The following is a 17,570-nucleotide window of genomic DNA, read 5'->3' on the forward strand; positions in this document are numbered from 1 at the left end:
TATGCACCTCATGAGGGATATTTTTGTCATTGGTACACCTTTGTGTAGCCCAAGGTGTACACAAAAGTGTACCAATAGCATTATTCTAATTTTAAAGGAGTATAAGATATATCATACAAAGCAATTGCTTGGCAGTGATCGAATCTACAAATCAGCATTTTAATGGCGCAACAGCCAAGGAAACAATCGGGGCTAGAGAAGACAGTGATTTTAAATAGTCATTCCTTGCTTTGTTCAAAACATTGTTGCTAAGGATTAAATACCTTTTGGTATAAATATATCCTACTAAGGTAGCATTTGTTAAAATGAGTAAAATAAAGTTATATCAAAATAAAGTTGGAACACTTTCCAGACCAATATATGAAATGGTCAAGATAAGGCTGCGAAACATTACAAGATTTTTATCAAACTGTTTGTTAATTTTTTTTGGAATTCACTTGAGAACATATGCATCATTTTTTCTTATTTGTAAGATCCAAAATATGATTATCTTGAGGGTGGGAGAGATTAACATATGCGGAAAATGGCAGATAAGAAGTCAAACGACTTCTTTTCCAAGGTCGCTAGATCAGTTTAACAAACCCATTGGAAATGAAAAAAGTCTAAAATGCTTTCCATATCTTACTTTTTTTGGTCTATATTTTGGTTAACAAACACTACCTAATCAAAAATTGATAGGTAGTTCGCTAAAGCTTAAACAAGGAAACCCTTATTCTAATCCTCGAGCAAAGTAGTGATACAAGAACATAGTGTAGCTATACAAAATAATTGCAATAAGAAAACCAATGTTACTTCTAAAGCTTCATAACTTAAGCACCTCCAACTAAAAAAAAAATTAAGTAACCTTAGAGAAAAGAATTAGGACACAATCAACAAATTAAAATCAATAAACAAGAGCTGGCATGTTAAAGAACCATGGAAGTGTTGTAAATCAAATGGAATAATGATTGATTTTCCCAAAAAGAAAAAAAAAAGTCAAGCAATATAATAAATTGGAACAAATTTAATGATATTGAAACATAGACAAGGCCACAAATCCCGGTGCATCTTTTACCTATCTTTCCATACTGCTTGTTCTTTTGTGTAGTTGTGGAGTTACATGAAAACTATGGCAGTTTTTAGCCCTTAGGGAAAAAAGGACGTAAAGTCTATTTTTCCGCATTTACAAACTAAAACAAAAACCATATGACAAGATAAGCAAAATATGGTAGTACTAGCTTGTTAACATGAATAAAACCATTAGAATGCTAAAACAAGATAACCCAATTTTTTTAACATGACATAAGATTGGCATTTCTCCTCTTGAATAAGCACACTACACAAGAAACACTGATATCCAATTGAAAATTTTTAAATCATAATCTAAGATTAACACAACACTCTATAAAAAAAAAAAAAGAGCTAAGCTTCATGTGATTCATAATAGAGTACCAAAAAAAAAAAAAAAAAACACGAATAGAAAACCAAAGCCAAATAAAATCACTAACAGCATTATCAATTTTGTCAACAACTTTTGCATTATAATAGTAAGGGTTAATAACCAAAATAAAAACCTGAGCTTTAACAGTTTTGTCAATACTTTCTTGTTGTACATAAATGTAAGGCCTTCCACCTGATCTTTGATGCCAAAATCTGACATTAAATGTAGAAAAATTCTATTTCCAAACAAATGACACAGGTACTAAAATAACTAGGTACCAACAAGAGAAATATAGGAGTTCTAATCCAGTGTAATGGGAAAATCTCTCAAATCCCATTATGAGGCTATGGAAAAAGAAACCACAAACATATAAGAAAAACATGTTCTTAAAATTTTATATGACAATTTCATAAGAGTTTCAGCCTCCCCCTTTTCCCTCACTCTACAAGTAGGCCAAAATTGGGAAATAGGTACGTAAACTACCTCGAGCCCAATGCATATAACATTAGTCACTAATATCCAATGTTCTTTATATAATTACACTTTTTAACAACACACTCATAGATATAAATGATAAAATCATGAATCTCGGGTGGGAAAAAACAAATCTAAATATTAACACCACAAAGAACATCAATCATATTCGGATGCCCTCAGATCCCAAACCTCTTTGCTCAAATCATCAATGATTTATCCCCATAAGTCATCAAATGCCTCTACCAATAAACATCTCCAATGTATATACGTATAAAAATGCTATTTGCTAGTATACTAAAATAGACTCATCCAAGGCATTGTTAATGTGTGTGTGTGTCTGAAAGAAAGAGAGAGAAAAAGAGAAGCTTGCCATAGCAGTAGAGGCAAGTGTTGAGACTAAGGGCCTGTTTCGCTTGGTTGTGTCGTGGTGTCCATGGGACCACTCAATAAATAAAGATTTCCATCATTGGACTATCATATCGAGATATATACTAGATTCACGTTTTAACTTGTATATAAACATAACATTAAAGCAGTACAAGATAGATCAAACAGAGCAATTGCTTGGCGGTGATCGGACCGACATATCAACATTTTAATGGCGAAATAGACAAGGAAACAACCGGGGCTAGAAAAGGCTGAGATTTCAAATAGTAATTCTTTACTTTGTTCAAAACACTGTTGGTAAGGATTAAGTGCCTCTTTGGTATAACAATATCGCATTAAACAAGAACTAATAACACTAAAGCTTAAGCAAGCAAACACCTATTCCAATCCTCAAGCAAAGTAGTGATACAAGTACATAGTGTACCTATATAAAATAACTGCAACAAGAAAACCAGCGTTACTTCTAAAGTGTCATACTTTGAACACATGCAAGCAAAAATAAAATTTAACTAACCTTGATGAAAAGAATCAGGACATAATCTAGAAATTAAAATCAACTGACAAGAGCTAGCACATCAAAGATCCATAGAAGTGTTGTAGAGCAAAATAAATAATAATTGATTTTTCACAAAAAGAATAAAAAGGTCCAGCAATACAACAAATTAGAACAAATTTAATAATATTGAAATATAGAAAAGGCCACAAATACCAATTCATCTTTTTCCTATCTTTCAATCCTGATTGTTCTTCTGTCAATTTGTGGACTTGGAAGAAAACTATGGCAATTTTCAGCCCCTTGAGAAAAAAAAAAAAAAAAAAAGACAAAGTGCATTTTTTCACATTTACAAACTAAAATACGAACCATATGACAAGGTAAGCAAAATATGATAGTACTAGCTCGTTGACATGAATAAAACCATTAGAATGCTAAAGAAAGATAACCCAATTGTTTTGACATGACATAAGATTGGCAACTCTTCCTTTAATTAAGCATACTGCAAATAAAACGCCGATAACCAATTGAAAATTCTTAAATCATTATCTTAGATTAACACAGCACTTTATAATAAAGAGTTAAGCTTCATATTATTCATGAAAGAGTACTCAAAAAAAACACACAAAACCATAGCCAAATAAAATCACTAATAGTAGTATCAATTTTATCAACAGCTTTTGCATGATAATAATAAGGGTTAATTACCAAAACAAAAATCTAAACTTTAACAGTTTTGTTAGTACATTCTAGCTATAGATAAAGGTGAGGCATTCCATTGGATCTTTTATACCAATATCTGACATTAAAAGTAGAAAATATCTATTTCCAAACAAATGACACAAATACTAAAATTATAAGGCACTAGCAGGCGAAATATAGGAGTTCTAATACACTATCTTTAGAAAATCTCTCAAATCCTATTATGAGACTATGGAAAATGCAACCGCAAATATATAAGAAAAACAATATATTCTACTAATATTATATAAAAATCTCATGTAGGTTTTAGCTTCCACCTCCTCCCTCACTCTCCGACTAGGCCAAAACTAAGAAAATAGATATATAAACTACCCGAAGACCAATGCATATATCATCAATTACTAATACCCAATGTTCTTTATATAACTACACTTCTTAACAAGACAATATATAAATGATAAAATCTTGAATCTCAAGTGGGGAACAACAAATCTAGATATTAACACCACAAAGAACATAGATCATATTCAGATGCCCACTGATCCCAAACCTCTTTGATCAACCCATCAGTGATTTATCCCCCCAAGTCATCAAATATCTCTACCAATAAACATCTCCAATGTATATACGCATGAAAATGCTATTTGCTTGTATACTTCAATAGACACAACCAAGGCACTATTAGTGTGTGTGTGTGTGACAGAAGGACAAAAAGAAAAAGAGAAGGTTGCTATAGAAGTAGAGGCAAGTGTTGACAACTAAGGGCCTGTTTGGCTTCGCTATACCGTGCTGCCCATGGGACCACTTGATAAATAAAGATCTCCATCATAAGGAAAACATATCGATACTTATACGAGATTCAAGCATAACTTATACATGAACATAACTTTAAAGGAGTACAAGTTAGATCATACAGAGCAATTGCTTAGCGAAGATCGGACCAAGAAATCAGCATTTCAATAGTAGAACAGGCAAGGAAACAACCAGGGCTAAAGAAGCCAGTGATTTTAAATAGTCGTTCCATGTGTTGATCGAAAAATTGTTGGTAAGGATAAAGTGCCAGGTTAGTATAAAAAAACCACACAAAACAAGAATTGATAGGTAGTACACTAAAGCTTAAGCAACAAAAACACTAATCTAATCCTCAAGCAAACTAGTGATACAAGTACATATTGCAGCCACACAAAATAATTGAAAAACGAAAACCAATGTTACTTCTAAAGTTTCATACTTGAAACGCCCTGCAAGTAAAAATAAAACTTACATAACCTTGAAGAAAAGAATCAGGACATAATCTACAAATTAAAATCAACTCACAAGACTTAGCATATCAAAATTCCATTCAAGTGTCCTACAGAAAAAGGAATAATGACTGATTTGTAACAAAACAGATAAAAAGGTCAAGCAACACAACAAATTGGAACAAATTTAATGGTATTGAAATATAGATAATGCCAAAAGTCCCAGCGCATCTTTTTCCTATCTTTCAATATTGCTTGTTCTTTTGTGTAGTTATGGAGTTGGAAGAAAACTATGGCAATTTTCAGCCCTCTAAGAAAAAAAGGACAAAGTGCATTTATTCACATTTACAAACTAAAATAAGGACCACATGACAAAATAGGCAAAACATGGTAGTACTAGATCATTGACATGAATAAAACCATTAGAATGTTTAAAAAACATAACCCAATTTTTTAACATGACATAACATTGGCATCTCTTCTCTTCAATAAACATATTGCAAAAGAAATGTGAGATCCAATTTAAAATTTTTAAATCATAATCTCAGATTGACACAACACTGTCAAAAAAGAGTTCAGCTTCATATTATTCTTGAAAGAGTACCCAAAAAAAAAACACACAAAACCATAGCTAATTAAAATCACTAATAGCATTACCAATTTAGTTTTCAACTTTTGGACAGTAATAAAAAGGGTTAATTATCAAAACAAAAACCTAAGCTTTAACAATTTTGTCAGTACTTTCTCGCGGTAGATAAATGTGAGGCCTTCCACTTGATCTTTGATGCCAAAATCTAACATTAAATGTAGAAAAATTCTACTTTCAAACAAATGACACAAGTATTAAAACTACCATGTACCAGCAAGTGAAATATAGAAGTTTCCATACACTATCATTAGAAAATCTATCACATCCTGTTATGAGTATGGAAAATGCAACCGCAGATATACAAGAAAAACAAAATTTTCTTAAAATTTCACAAACAAATTTCATATAGGTTTCAACCTCCCCCTTCCTCCCTCACTTTCTGAGTAGGCCAACACTGACAAAATAGGTATATAAACTACCCTAAGCCCAGTGCATATATATTTAGTCACTAATATCCAATGTTATTTTTAAAACTACTGTTTTTCACAAGACACTCAAAGATATAAATGATAAAATAATGAATCTCAAGTGAGAAAAAACAAATCTAAATAGTAACACCACAAAGAACATCAATCATATTTGGATTCCTTCAGATCCCAAACATCTTTGATCAATTCATCAATGATTTATCCCCATAAGTCATCAAATGCCTCTACCAATAAGCATCTCTAAGGGATATATGCATGAAAATGCTATTTGCTTGTATACTACAATAAACACATCCAAGGAACTATTAGTGTGTGTGTGTGTGTGTGTGTGTGAAAGAAAGAGAGAAAGTAAAAAGAGAAGGTAACCACAACAGTAGAGGCAACTGTTGACAACTAAGGCCTCGTTTGGCTTGGCAGTGTTGAGTTGTCCATAGGACCGCAAAATAAATAAAGATTTCCATCATTGGGCAAATGTATCGAGATATATACTACATTCAAGCTTAACTTGTATATGAACATAACTTCAAAGGAGTACAATATAGATCATACAGAGCAACTGCTTGGTAGTGATCAAACCGAAAAATCAGCAATTCAATGACAGAAGAGGCAAGGAAAAACTGGGGCTAGAGAAGGCGGTGATTTTAAATAGTCGTTCCATGCTTTGATCAAAATAGTGTTGGTAAGGATTAAGCGCCTGCTTGGTATAACAATATCAAACTAAACAAGAATTGATAGGTAGTACACAAAAGCTTAAGCAAGGAAAACACTATTCTAATCCTCAAACAAACTAGCGATACAACAACATAGTATAGCTATACAAAACGATTGCAATAAGAAAACCACTATAACTTCTAAAGCTTCATACTTGAAACACCTACAAGTAAAAATAACATTTAAGTAATCTTGAATTAAAGAATCAAGACATAATCAACAAATTAAAATCAATTGACTAGAGCGAGCATATCAAAGTTTCATGGAAGTGCTGGAAAGCAAAAGGAATAATGACTGATTTTTCACAAAAAGAATAAAAAGGTCAAGCAATACAACAAATTGGTACAAACTTTAATGATATTGAATTATAGATAAGGCCACAAATCCCAGCAAATCTATTTCCTATCTTTCAAAACTGCTTGTTCTTTTGTGTTGTTAAGGAGTTGGATGAAAACTATGGCAATTTTCAGCACTTTGAGAAAAAGAAAAAGGACATAAAGCGCATTTATTCGCATTTACAAACTAAAATAAGGACCGTATGACAAGACAAGCAAAATATGGTAGTACTAGCTCGTTAACATGAATAAAACCATTAGAATGCTTAAAAAGGATAACCCAATTTTTTTAACAAGACATAAGATTAGCATTTCTTCTGTTTAATAAGCATACTACAAATGAAAGGGTGACATCCAATTAAAAAATTTTAAAACAAGACCTCAAATTGACACAACACTGTCAAAAAAGAGTTAAGCTTCATATTATTCATGAAAGCATACCCAGAAAAAAAAAAAATGAAACCACGGCTAATTAAAATCACTAACAGCATTATCAATTTTGTCAACAACTTTTACACAATAATAATAAGGGTTAATTACCAAAACTAAAACCTGAACTTTAACAGTTCTTAGTACTTTCTTGCTGTAGATAAATGTGAAGCCTTCCGCTTGATCTTTGATGCCAAAATCTGACATTAAATGTAAAAAACATCTATTTCCAAACAAGTGACACAAGTACTAAAATTACGATATACCCAAACGTGATATATAGGAGTTCTCATACACTATCATTAGAAAACCTCTTAGATCCTGTTATAAGTCTATCCAAAATGCAACCGCAAATATACGAGAAAAACAATAATTTCTTAAAATTTTATATAAAAATTTCATATGGGTTTTAGCCTCACCCTTCTCCCTCACTCTCTAAGTAGGCCAAAACAGAGAAAATAGGAATATAAACTTCCCATAGCCCAATGCATATATGTTCAGTCACTAATCAATATTCTTCGTAGAACAATGCTTTTTAAAAAGACACTCAGATATATAACTGAGAAAATATGAATCTCAACTGAGAAAAAATAAATATAAATATTAACACCAAAAAGAACACTAATCATATTCGGATGCCCTCGGATCCCAACCCTTTTTGATCAAATCAACAATGATTTATCCCCATAAGTCATCAAATGCATCTACCAATAAACATCTCCGATGTATATACGTACAAAAATGCTATTTGCTTGTATACTACAATAAACACATCCAAGGCAATGTTAGTGTATGTGTGAAAGAAAGAGAGAGAAAGAAAAAGATATTGTAGCCATAGAAGTAAAGGCAAGTGTTGACGACTAAGGGCCTGTTTGCCTTGGTTGTATTGTGTTGTCCATGGGACCGCACAATAAATAAAGATTTCCATCATCGGGCAAACAAATCGAGATATATACTAGATTCAAGCTTAACTTGTATATGAACATAATTTTAAAGGAGTACAAAATAAATCATACAGAGCAATTGCTTCATCATGATCAGGCCAAAAAATCAGCATTTCAATGGCGGAAGAGGCAAGGAAACAACTGGGGCTAGAGAAGGCAGTGATTCTAAATAGCCCTTCAATGCCTCGTTCAAAACAGTGTTTGTAAGGATTAAGTGCCTATTTGGTATAACAATATCAAACTAAACAAGAATTGATAAGTAGTACACTAAAGGTCAAGCAAGGAAAACACTATTCTAATCCTCAAGCAAACTAGTGACACAACTACATAGTGTAGCCATACAAAATAACTGCAATAAGAAAACCAATATAACTTCTAAACCCTCATACCTGAAACACCAACAAGTAAAAATAACATTTAAATAACCTTGAAAAAAGGAATCAAGGCATCACCTACAAACTAAAATCAACTGAAAAGAGCTAGTATATCTAAGTTCCATGGAAGTGTTGTAAAGCAAAAGGAATAAAGACTGATTATTCACGGAAAGTATAAAAAGTCCAAGCAATACGACTAATTGGAACAAATTTAATGATATTGAATTATAGACAAGGCCACAAGTCCCAATGCATCTTTTTCTTATCTTTCAAAACTGTTTGTTCTTTTGTGTAGTTAAGGAGTTGGAAGAAAACTATGGCAGTTTTCAACCCTCGGAGAAAAAAAGAGACATAAAGTGCATTTATTCACATTTACAAACTAAAATGAGGACCGTATTACAAGACAAGCAAAATATGGTAGTACTAGCTCGTTGACGTGAATAAAACCATTAGAATACCAAAAGAAGATAACCCAATTTTTATAACATGAGATAAGATTAGCATCTCTTCTCATGAAATAAGCATAAAGCAAATGAAAGGGTGATATCCAGCTGAAAATTTTTAAATCATGATCTCATGTTGACACAACACTATGTCAAAAAAGAGTTAGCTTCATATTTATAAAGAAAGAGTACCCAAAGGAAAAAAAAAAAAACAACGAACTAAAGCCAATTAAAATCACTAACAGCATTAACAATTTAGTCACCAGCTTTTGTGTGATAAAAATAAGGGTTAATTACCAAAACAAAAACTTGAGCATTAACAGTTTTGTCAGTATTTTCTTACTGAAGAAAAACGTGAGGCCTTCCAGTTGATCTTTGATGCCAAAATCTGACATTAAACATAGAAAAAATCTATTTTCCATACAAATGACACACAAGTACTAAAATTACCAGATACCAACAAGTCAAAGATAAGAATTCTCATACACTTATCATTAAAAAACCTCTCAAATCATGTTATGAGCCTATGCAAAATGCAACCACAAATATGAAAGAAAAATAACATTTTCTTAGAATTTTATATACAAATTTCAAATCGATTTCAGCCTCCCCCTTCCTCCCTCACTCTGTGACTAGGCCAAAACTAAGAAAATAGGTATATAAACTACCCAGAGCCCAATGCACCGTCAATCACTAATATCCAATGTTTTTATATAACCACACTTTTTCACAAGACACTCATAGATATAAAAGATAAAAACATGAATCTCGAGTGGGAAAAAAAAAATCTAGATATTAACACCACAAAGAACATCAATCATATTCGAATGCCCTCATATCCCAAACCTCTTTGATCAAATCACCAATGATTTATCCCCATAAATAATCAAATGCCTCTACCAATAAACATCTCCAATGTATATACCAATGAAAAAGCTCCTTGCTTGTACACTACAATAGACGCATCCAAGGCACTGTTAGTGTGTGCGCGCACGACAAAATAAGAAAAAAAAAAAGGGAAGGTAGCTGAGGAAGTAGAGGCAAGTGTTGACAACAAAGGGCCCGTTTGGCTTGGCTTTGTCGTGCTATCCATTTGACCGCTCAATAAAAAAATATTTCTATCCTCGGGCAAACATATCAAGATATATACTAGATTCAACCTTCACTTGTATATGAACATAACTTTAAAGGAGTACAAGATAGATCAAACAGAACAATTGCTTGTTGGTGATCAGACCGACAAATCAGCATTTCAATGGCAGAACAGGCAAGGAAACAACTAGGGCTAAAGAAGGTTGTGATTTCAAAGAGCTGTTCCTTGCTTTGTTTAAAACACTGTTGGTAAGGATTAAGTGCCAAATTGGTATAACAATATCGCACTAACCAAAAATTGATAGGTTGTACATGGAAGCTTAAGCAACGAAACCCCTATTCTAATTCTCAAGCAAAGTAGTTATACAAGTACATAGAGTAGCTATACAAAATAATTACAATAAGAAAACTAGTGTTACTTCTAAAACTTCATACTTTAAACACTCGCAATTAGAAAAAAAATTTAAGTATATTGTAAAAAAATAATCAGGACAAAATCTACAAATTAAAATCAACTAACAAGAGCAAACATATCAATCCACGGAAGTGCTGTAAAGAAAAAGGGAAAATCACTTATTTTTCACAAAAAATAATAAAAAGGTCAAGCAATATAACAAAATGGAACAAAATTAATGATATTCGAATATAGATAGAGCCACAAATCCCTGAGCATCTTTTTTCTATCTTTCAATACTATTTGTTCTTTTGTGTAGTTGTGGAGTTGGAATAAAATTATGGCAGTTTTCAGCCCTATAAGAAAAAAATAACATGAAGGGCATTTTTGGGCATTTACAAACTAAAATCAGAACCTTATGACAAGATAAGCAAAATATGATAGTACTAGCTTGCTGACATGAATAAAACCATTCAAAAGCTAAAAAAAGATAACCCAATTTTCTTATCATCACGTAAGATTGGCATCTATTCTCTTGATTAAGCAAACTACAAATGAAATGGTCATATCCAATTGGAAATTATCAAACCATGATCTCATATTGACAGTTTTATAAAGAGTTAAGCTTCATATTATTCATGAAAGAGTACCTAAAAAATCACACAAAACCACAGTTAAAAAAAATCACTAACACCTTATCAATTTTGTCAACAGCCTTTGCACGATAATAATAAGGGTTAATTACAAAAACAAAAACCTGAGCTTTAACAATTTTATCAATACTTTCTTGTTGTACATCAATGTGAGCCCTTCACCTTGATCTTTGATGCCAAAATCTGGCATTAAATGTCCAAAAATTCTATTTCCAAACAAATGACACAAGTACTAAAATTATCAAGTACCAGCAAGTAAAATATACGAGTTCTCATACACTGTCCTTAGAAAATCTCTCATATCCTATTATGAGTCCATGGAAAATGCAACCACAGATATATAACAAAAATAATATTTTCCTAAAATTTTATGCAAAAATTTCACTTGGCTTTCATCCTCCCTCACCCTCTAACTAGGCCAAAACTAAGAAAAATAGGTATATGAACTACCCAAAGCCCAATGCACATATCATGAGTCACTAATATCCAATGTTCTTTATATAACTACACTTTTTCACAAGACACTCATAGATATAAAATATAAATCATGAATCTCGAGTGGGAAAAAACAAATCTAGATATTAACACCACAAAGAACACCAATCATATTGGGATGCCCTCATATCCCAAACCTCTTTGCTCAAATCATCAATGATTTATCCCCATAAGTCATCAAATGCCTCTACCAATAAACATCTCAAATGTATAAACCTATGAAAATGCAATTTTCTTATATACTACTATATACACATCCAACACACTGCTAATGTGTGTTTGTGTGTGTGAAAGAAAGACAAAAAGAAAAAGAGAAGATAGCCATAGAAGTAGAGGCAAGTGTTGATGAATAAGGGTCAGTTTGGCTTGGCTATGTCATGTTGTCCACCAGACTGCTCAATAAATAAAGATTGCCATCATTAGGCAATCATATCAACATAAATACTAGATTCCAGTGTCATACACGGTGACAATGGCACAACATCGGCTGTTTATTAATGAATTTAAACTGTCTTAGTAGTCTTTTCTTTTATACTATGTTGTTATGTTTTCATTTACTTTATGCATTTGTATTCATTTGGATATTGCGGCTGTAAGGGATAGGATATTTTGGGGGAATAATCCACGTGAAAAGGGGCTTGGGAAAAGACAAAAGAGTTGGTTATTAGGGGTGGTATCTATTGTGGCAGCACCCATGCTAGAGGCTTGTATACCCTCTAGACTCAACTTGTAGCGACTGAAAAATCAGAAGAATTCTATCCCCTTTCTCTATTAACTTCTCTCTGTTTTTTCTTCTCTCTTTTCCTCCCTCTCTAATCTCTCTCTCACCTACTTCATCTTCTCCTAAGATCCCTACTGACCTTTCTAATTCATATCGAATAAGAAGGCGGCTTACATTGTCACTTTCGGGTCTATGACATCAAGCTTAACTTGTATATGAACATAACTTTAAAGGAGTAGAAGATAGATCATACAGAGCAATTGCTTGGCAATGATCAGCTCGAAAATTAGCATTTCAATGGCAGAACAACCAAGGAAGCAACCGGGGCTAGATAAGGCTCTGATTTTCAATAGTTGTTCCATTCTTTGTTCAAAACAATGTTGGAAGGGATTAAGTATCTGTTTGGTATAACAATATCTCACTAAACAAGAATTCATAGGTTGTAGACTAAAGCTTAAGAAAGGAAACCCCTATTCAAATCCTCAAGCAAAGTAGTGATACAAGTATATAGGGTAGCTATGCAAAATAATTGCAATAAGAAAACCAGTGTTACTTCTAAAGCTTCATACTTAAAACTCTTGTAAGTAAAAAGAAAACTTAAATAACCTTGAATAAAACAATGAGGACATAATCTACAAATTAGAATCAATTGACAACAGCTAGCATATCAACGATTCATTATTGTTTTTTTAAGCAAAAGGAATAATGACTGACTTTTCACAAAAAGAATAAAAAGGTAAAACAATGCAACAAATTGGAACAAATTTAATGATACAGAAATATAGACAAGGCCTCAAATCCTAGTGCATCCTTTTTCTATCTTTCAATATTGCTTGTTCTTTTTGTGGAGTTGGAAGAAACTAAGGCAATTTTCATCCCTATGAGAAAAAAAAGGACATAAACTGCATTGTTGCGCATTTACAAGCTAAAATAAGAACCATGTGACAAGATAAGTAAAATATGGTAGTACTAGCTCATTGACATGAATAAAACCATTAGAATGCTAAAAAAAGATAACCCAATTTTTTTAACATGACATAAGTTCGCATCTCTTCTCTTGATTAAGCATACAACAAATAAAATGATGATATCCAATTGAAAATTTTCAAGTCATGATCATAGATTGACATAGCACTCTATAAAAAAAAAAGTTAAGCTTCATATTATTCATAAAAGAATACCTGGGAAAAATACACACACATACAACCATAGCCAAATAAAATCACTAACAGCATTATCAATTTTGTCAACAGTTTTTGCACAATAATAATAAGGGTTAATTACCAAAACAAAAACCTGAGATTTAACAGTTTTGTCCATACTTTCTTGCTATACATCAATGTGAGCCCTTCCACTTGATCCTTGATGCAAAAATCTGACATTAAATGTAGAAAAATTCTATTCCCAAACAAATGACACAAGTACTAAAATTACCAAGTACCAGCAAGTGAAATGTAAGAGTTCCCACAAACTATCCTTAGAAAATCTATCAGATCCTATTACGAATCCTTTGAAAATGCAACCGCAAATATATAAGAACAGCAATATTTACTTAAAACTTTATATAAAAATTTCATATGAGTTTCAGCCTCCCCCTCCTTCCTCACTCTCCGACTAGGCCAAAACTGAGAAAATAGATATATAAACTACCCAAAGCCCAATGCATACATCATCGGTCACTAATATCCAATGTCCATTATATAACTACACTTTTTCACTTGACACTCATAGATGTAAATGATAAAATCATGACTTGTGCGGGAAAAAACAAATCTAGATATTAACACCACAAAGAACATCAATCATATTCGGATGCCCTCAAATCCCAAACCTCTTTGCTCAAATCATCAATGATTTATCCCCACAAGTCCTCGAATGCTGGTACCAATAAACATCTGAAATCTACAAACCTATGAAAATGTTATTTGCTTGTATACTACAATATATGCACCCAAGACAATGTTAATGTGTTTGTGCATGTATGAAAGAAAGACAGAAGAAAAAAGAGAAGATAGCCATAGAAGTACAAGTAAGTGTTGATGACTAAGAGCCTGTTTCGCCTGGTTGTGTCGTTCATGGGACCACTCAATAAATAAATATTTCCATCATCAGGCAACCATAATGAGATATATACTAGATTCATGTTTAACTTGTATGTGAACATAACATTAAAGGAGTACAAGATAGATCAAACAGAGCACTTGCTTGGTGGTGATCAGACCGACAAATCAAAAACAGCACCTACGAGTAAAAATAAAATTTAAGTAACTTGAATAAAATAATTTAGACATAATCTACAAATTAAAATCAACTAACAAGAGCTAGTATATCAATGATCCATGGAAGTGTTGGAAAGCAAAAGGAAAAATGACTGATTTTTCACAAAAAGAATAAAAAGGTCAGGCAATAATACAAATTTAATCATATTGAAATATAGACAAGGCCACAAATCCTGATTTATCTTTTTCCTATCTTTCAATACAGCTTGTTCTTCTGTGTAGTTGTGGAGTTGGAAGAAAACTAAGGTAGTTTTTAGCCCTATGAGGAAAAAAGGACATAAAGTGCATTTTTTTGCATTTACAAACTAAAATAAGAACTATATGACAAGGTATGTAAAATATGATAATACTAGCTCGTTGAGATGAATAAAACCCTTAGAATGCTAAGAAAAATAACCCAATTTTCTTAACTTCACATAAGATTGGCATCTCTTCTCTTGATTAAGCATACCGCAGATGAAACAGTGATATCCAATTGAAAATTTTTAAATCATGATCTCAACTTGAAATTGAACGTTGTCAATAAAAGAGTTAGGCTTCATATTATTCATGAAAGAGTACCTAAAAAAAACACACAAAAAAATAGCCAACAAAAATCACTAACACATTTATCAATTTTGTTAACAGCTTTTGCACAATAATAATAAGGCTTACTTACCAAAACAAAAACCTGAGCTTTAACAATTTTTTCAATACTTTCTTGTTGTACATCAATGTGAGGCCTCCACTCAATCTTTGATACCAAAATCTGACATTAAGTGTAGAAAAATTATATTTCCAAAAAAATGACACAAGCACAAACATTACCATGTACCAGCAAGTGAAATATACGAGTTCTCATACACTGTCCTTAGAATATCTCACGGATCCTGTTATGAGTCTATACAAAATACAACCGCAGATATATAAAAAAAAGCAATATTTTCTTCAAACTTTATAAAAAAAATTAATATGGGTTTTACCTCCCCCTCCTCCCTCACTCTCTAACTAGGCCAAAACTGAGAAAATAGGTATATAAACTACCCAGAGCCCAATGCACATATCTCCAATCACTAATATCCAATGTTCTTTATATAACTACACTTTTTCACAAAACACTCAGATATAAAAGATAAAAACATGAATCTCAAGTGGGAAAAAAGAAATCTAGATATTAACACCACAAAGAACATCAATCAGATTCAGACACTCTTAGATCCCAAACCTCTATGCTCAAATCATCAATGATTTATCCCCATAAGTCATCAAATGCCTCTACCAATAAACATCTCCAATGTATATACGTGTGAAAATGCTATTTGCTTTTACACAACAATCTAAACATCCAAGACATTGTTAATGTGTGTGTGGGTGTGTGAAAGAAAGACAGAAAGAAAAAGAGAAGATAGCCATAGAGGTAGAGCCAAGTGTTGATGACTATATTTGGTTTGGTTGTGTCATGTCGTGCCATCCACGAGAGTGCCTAATAAATAAAGATTTCCTATCTTTCAAAACTGGTTGCTATTTTGTGTAGTTGTGGCATTGGAAGAAAACTAAGGCAGTTATCAGCCCTATGAGAAATAACAGACAAAAATTGCACTTTTTCGCATTTACAAAGAAAATTCCAGAAACCCTAGAGAGAGAGAGAGAGAGAGAGAGAGAGAAAGAGAACCGGCAATAAGGGCATTGCGAGGGAGATGAGCACGGAGATTGCGAAGAGAGAAAAGGGCTCTGAAGCGCTCCGAAATGGGCCGGTTCTGGTCCAGCAACCGGTCGCACAAGAACTTGTCCATGTCTGTAGACACGGCAAACGCGTTCACGCAATAAGCCATTTTAGCAGTAAAAATTCGATTTGAGAATGTGGAACTTCCGTATCGGATGCGAATTCTCTCGTGAAGAAGACCCCACGATCGAATCGCCAAACCCTAGTTCTCGACGCTCGACGCCGGAAGCCAAACAGTAAAATCATATCAATATACTGGAAGCCAAACAGTAATAACATAGCGAGAAGAGCGCCAGAGAAAAATAAGCTATACCAGGATGCGGAAACCATCAACAAAAGCAATCAAAGTACAGAGAGAGAGGGGGAGGGGGGACCTGCCGAGATCGGAGAAGTGCGAATTGCGAAAGGAGGAGCGGGAGGAAGAACGAGAATTGGAACCCCAGGCCATGCCTAGGGTTTTCCGAGTAGTCTTCGAAGGGTTTGAAGAGAGCGAATTGAAGCTTCGCTTCGATCTAGAGAACCAGAGTTGGCAGAGCGCGTGGAGGAGTTGAAGCTCAACGTGTATGTCAGTTTGAACAAATTGGGATCGCAGAGGAGATCCTCGAGGATTTTCAAACCGTTAGAGAGAGGAAGGAAACTTGTTTGCGAAGGTTGAAATGAAGCGGCAACTGGGCGAACAAACTGTGGACCGCCCGCTTTTACTATTATTATGCTCATTTGGATTGGGGGCACTCACCGCAACCGCTCCCGCTCCCGCTCCCGCTTCTTACTGTGTAATAATGCATCAAATTTATTTTTAGTTTCCTCATTCGGGGCACCCACCGCCACCGTGGCCCATGGGCTTGTTTGCTCTCTGGATCGGTCATATTTTTTACTGCGCAATGTATCGGCCGTTAACTTTCAAGTTAAGTTTATTTTTGATTTGTTGATGTGTTTAAAAAATTAACAAAATATATGATTAAATAAATATATCACAAAATAAAACACGGGCTTTCCTAACTAGTCTGAGATTCTTGGTATAATTACGTTAAATCAATTTTTTATTATTTTATATAAAGAAGTTAGAGTATTAAAAAATTATGTTAAAACTCATACACTCACCTATTAAATATTATAATATTTAAGTATTTGATTATCATAATGAAAAAATTAAAATTTGAGAGAAAGTGTATTTTATTATCATATTTTTTAATATTGTTGG

At 33.1% G+C, this 17,570-nt stretch overlaps 1 protein-coding gene across 3 annotated transcripts in view; it reads right to left on the minus strand.

The window, feature by feature from the left end:
• The window catches only part of LOC127807166 (uncharacterized), a 145,401-nt gene extending 128,284 nt beyond the window's left edge, over positions 1-17,117 (minus strand). The window contains exons 1-3 of one of the 3 annotated variants that reach the window (XM_052344825.1): positions 16,744-17,117; positions 16,319-16,441; positions 15,326-15,415 (exon numbers count right to left, since the gene is read on the minus strand). In XM_052344825.1, coding sequence (XP_052200785.1) covers positions 15,326-15,415; positions 16,319-16,441; positions 16,744-16,817 — 287 coding nt within the window. In that variant the 5' untranslated portion in view covers positions 16,818-17,117. Of the gene's footprint in view, positions 1-15,325; positions 15,416-16,318; positions 16,585-16,743 lie in introns of those variants that run through there. The other 2 variants (XR_008024612.1, XR_008024617.1) reach the window with 2 other exon arrangements.
• Between the last annotated feature and the right edge of the window lie 453 nt (positions 17,118-17,570).

This window comes from Diospyros lotus, chromosome 8, assembly GCF_014633365.1.
Source record: "Diospyros lotus cultivar Yz01 chromosome 8, ASM1463336v1, whole genome shotgun sequence".
Lineage (NCBI taxonomy): Eukaryota > Viridiplantae > Streptophyta > Magnoliopsida > Ericales > Ebenaceae > Diospyros > Diospyros lotus.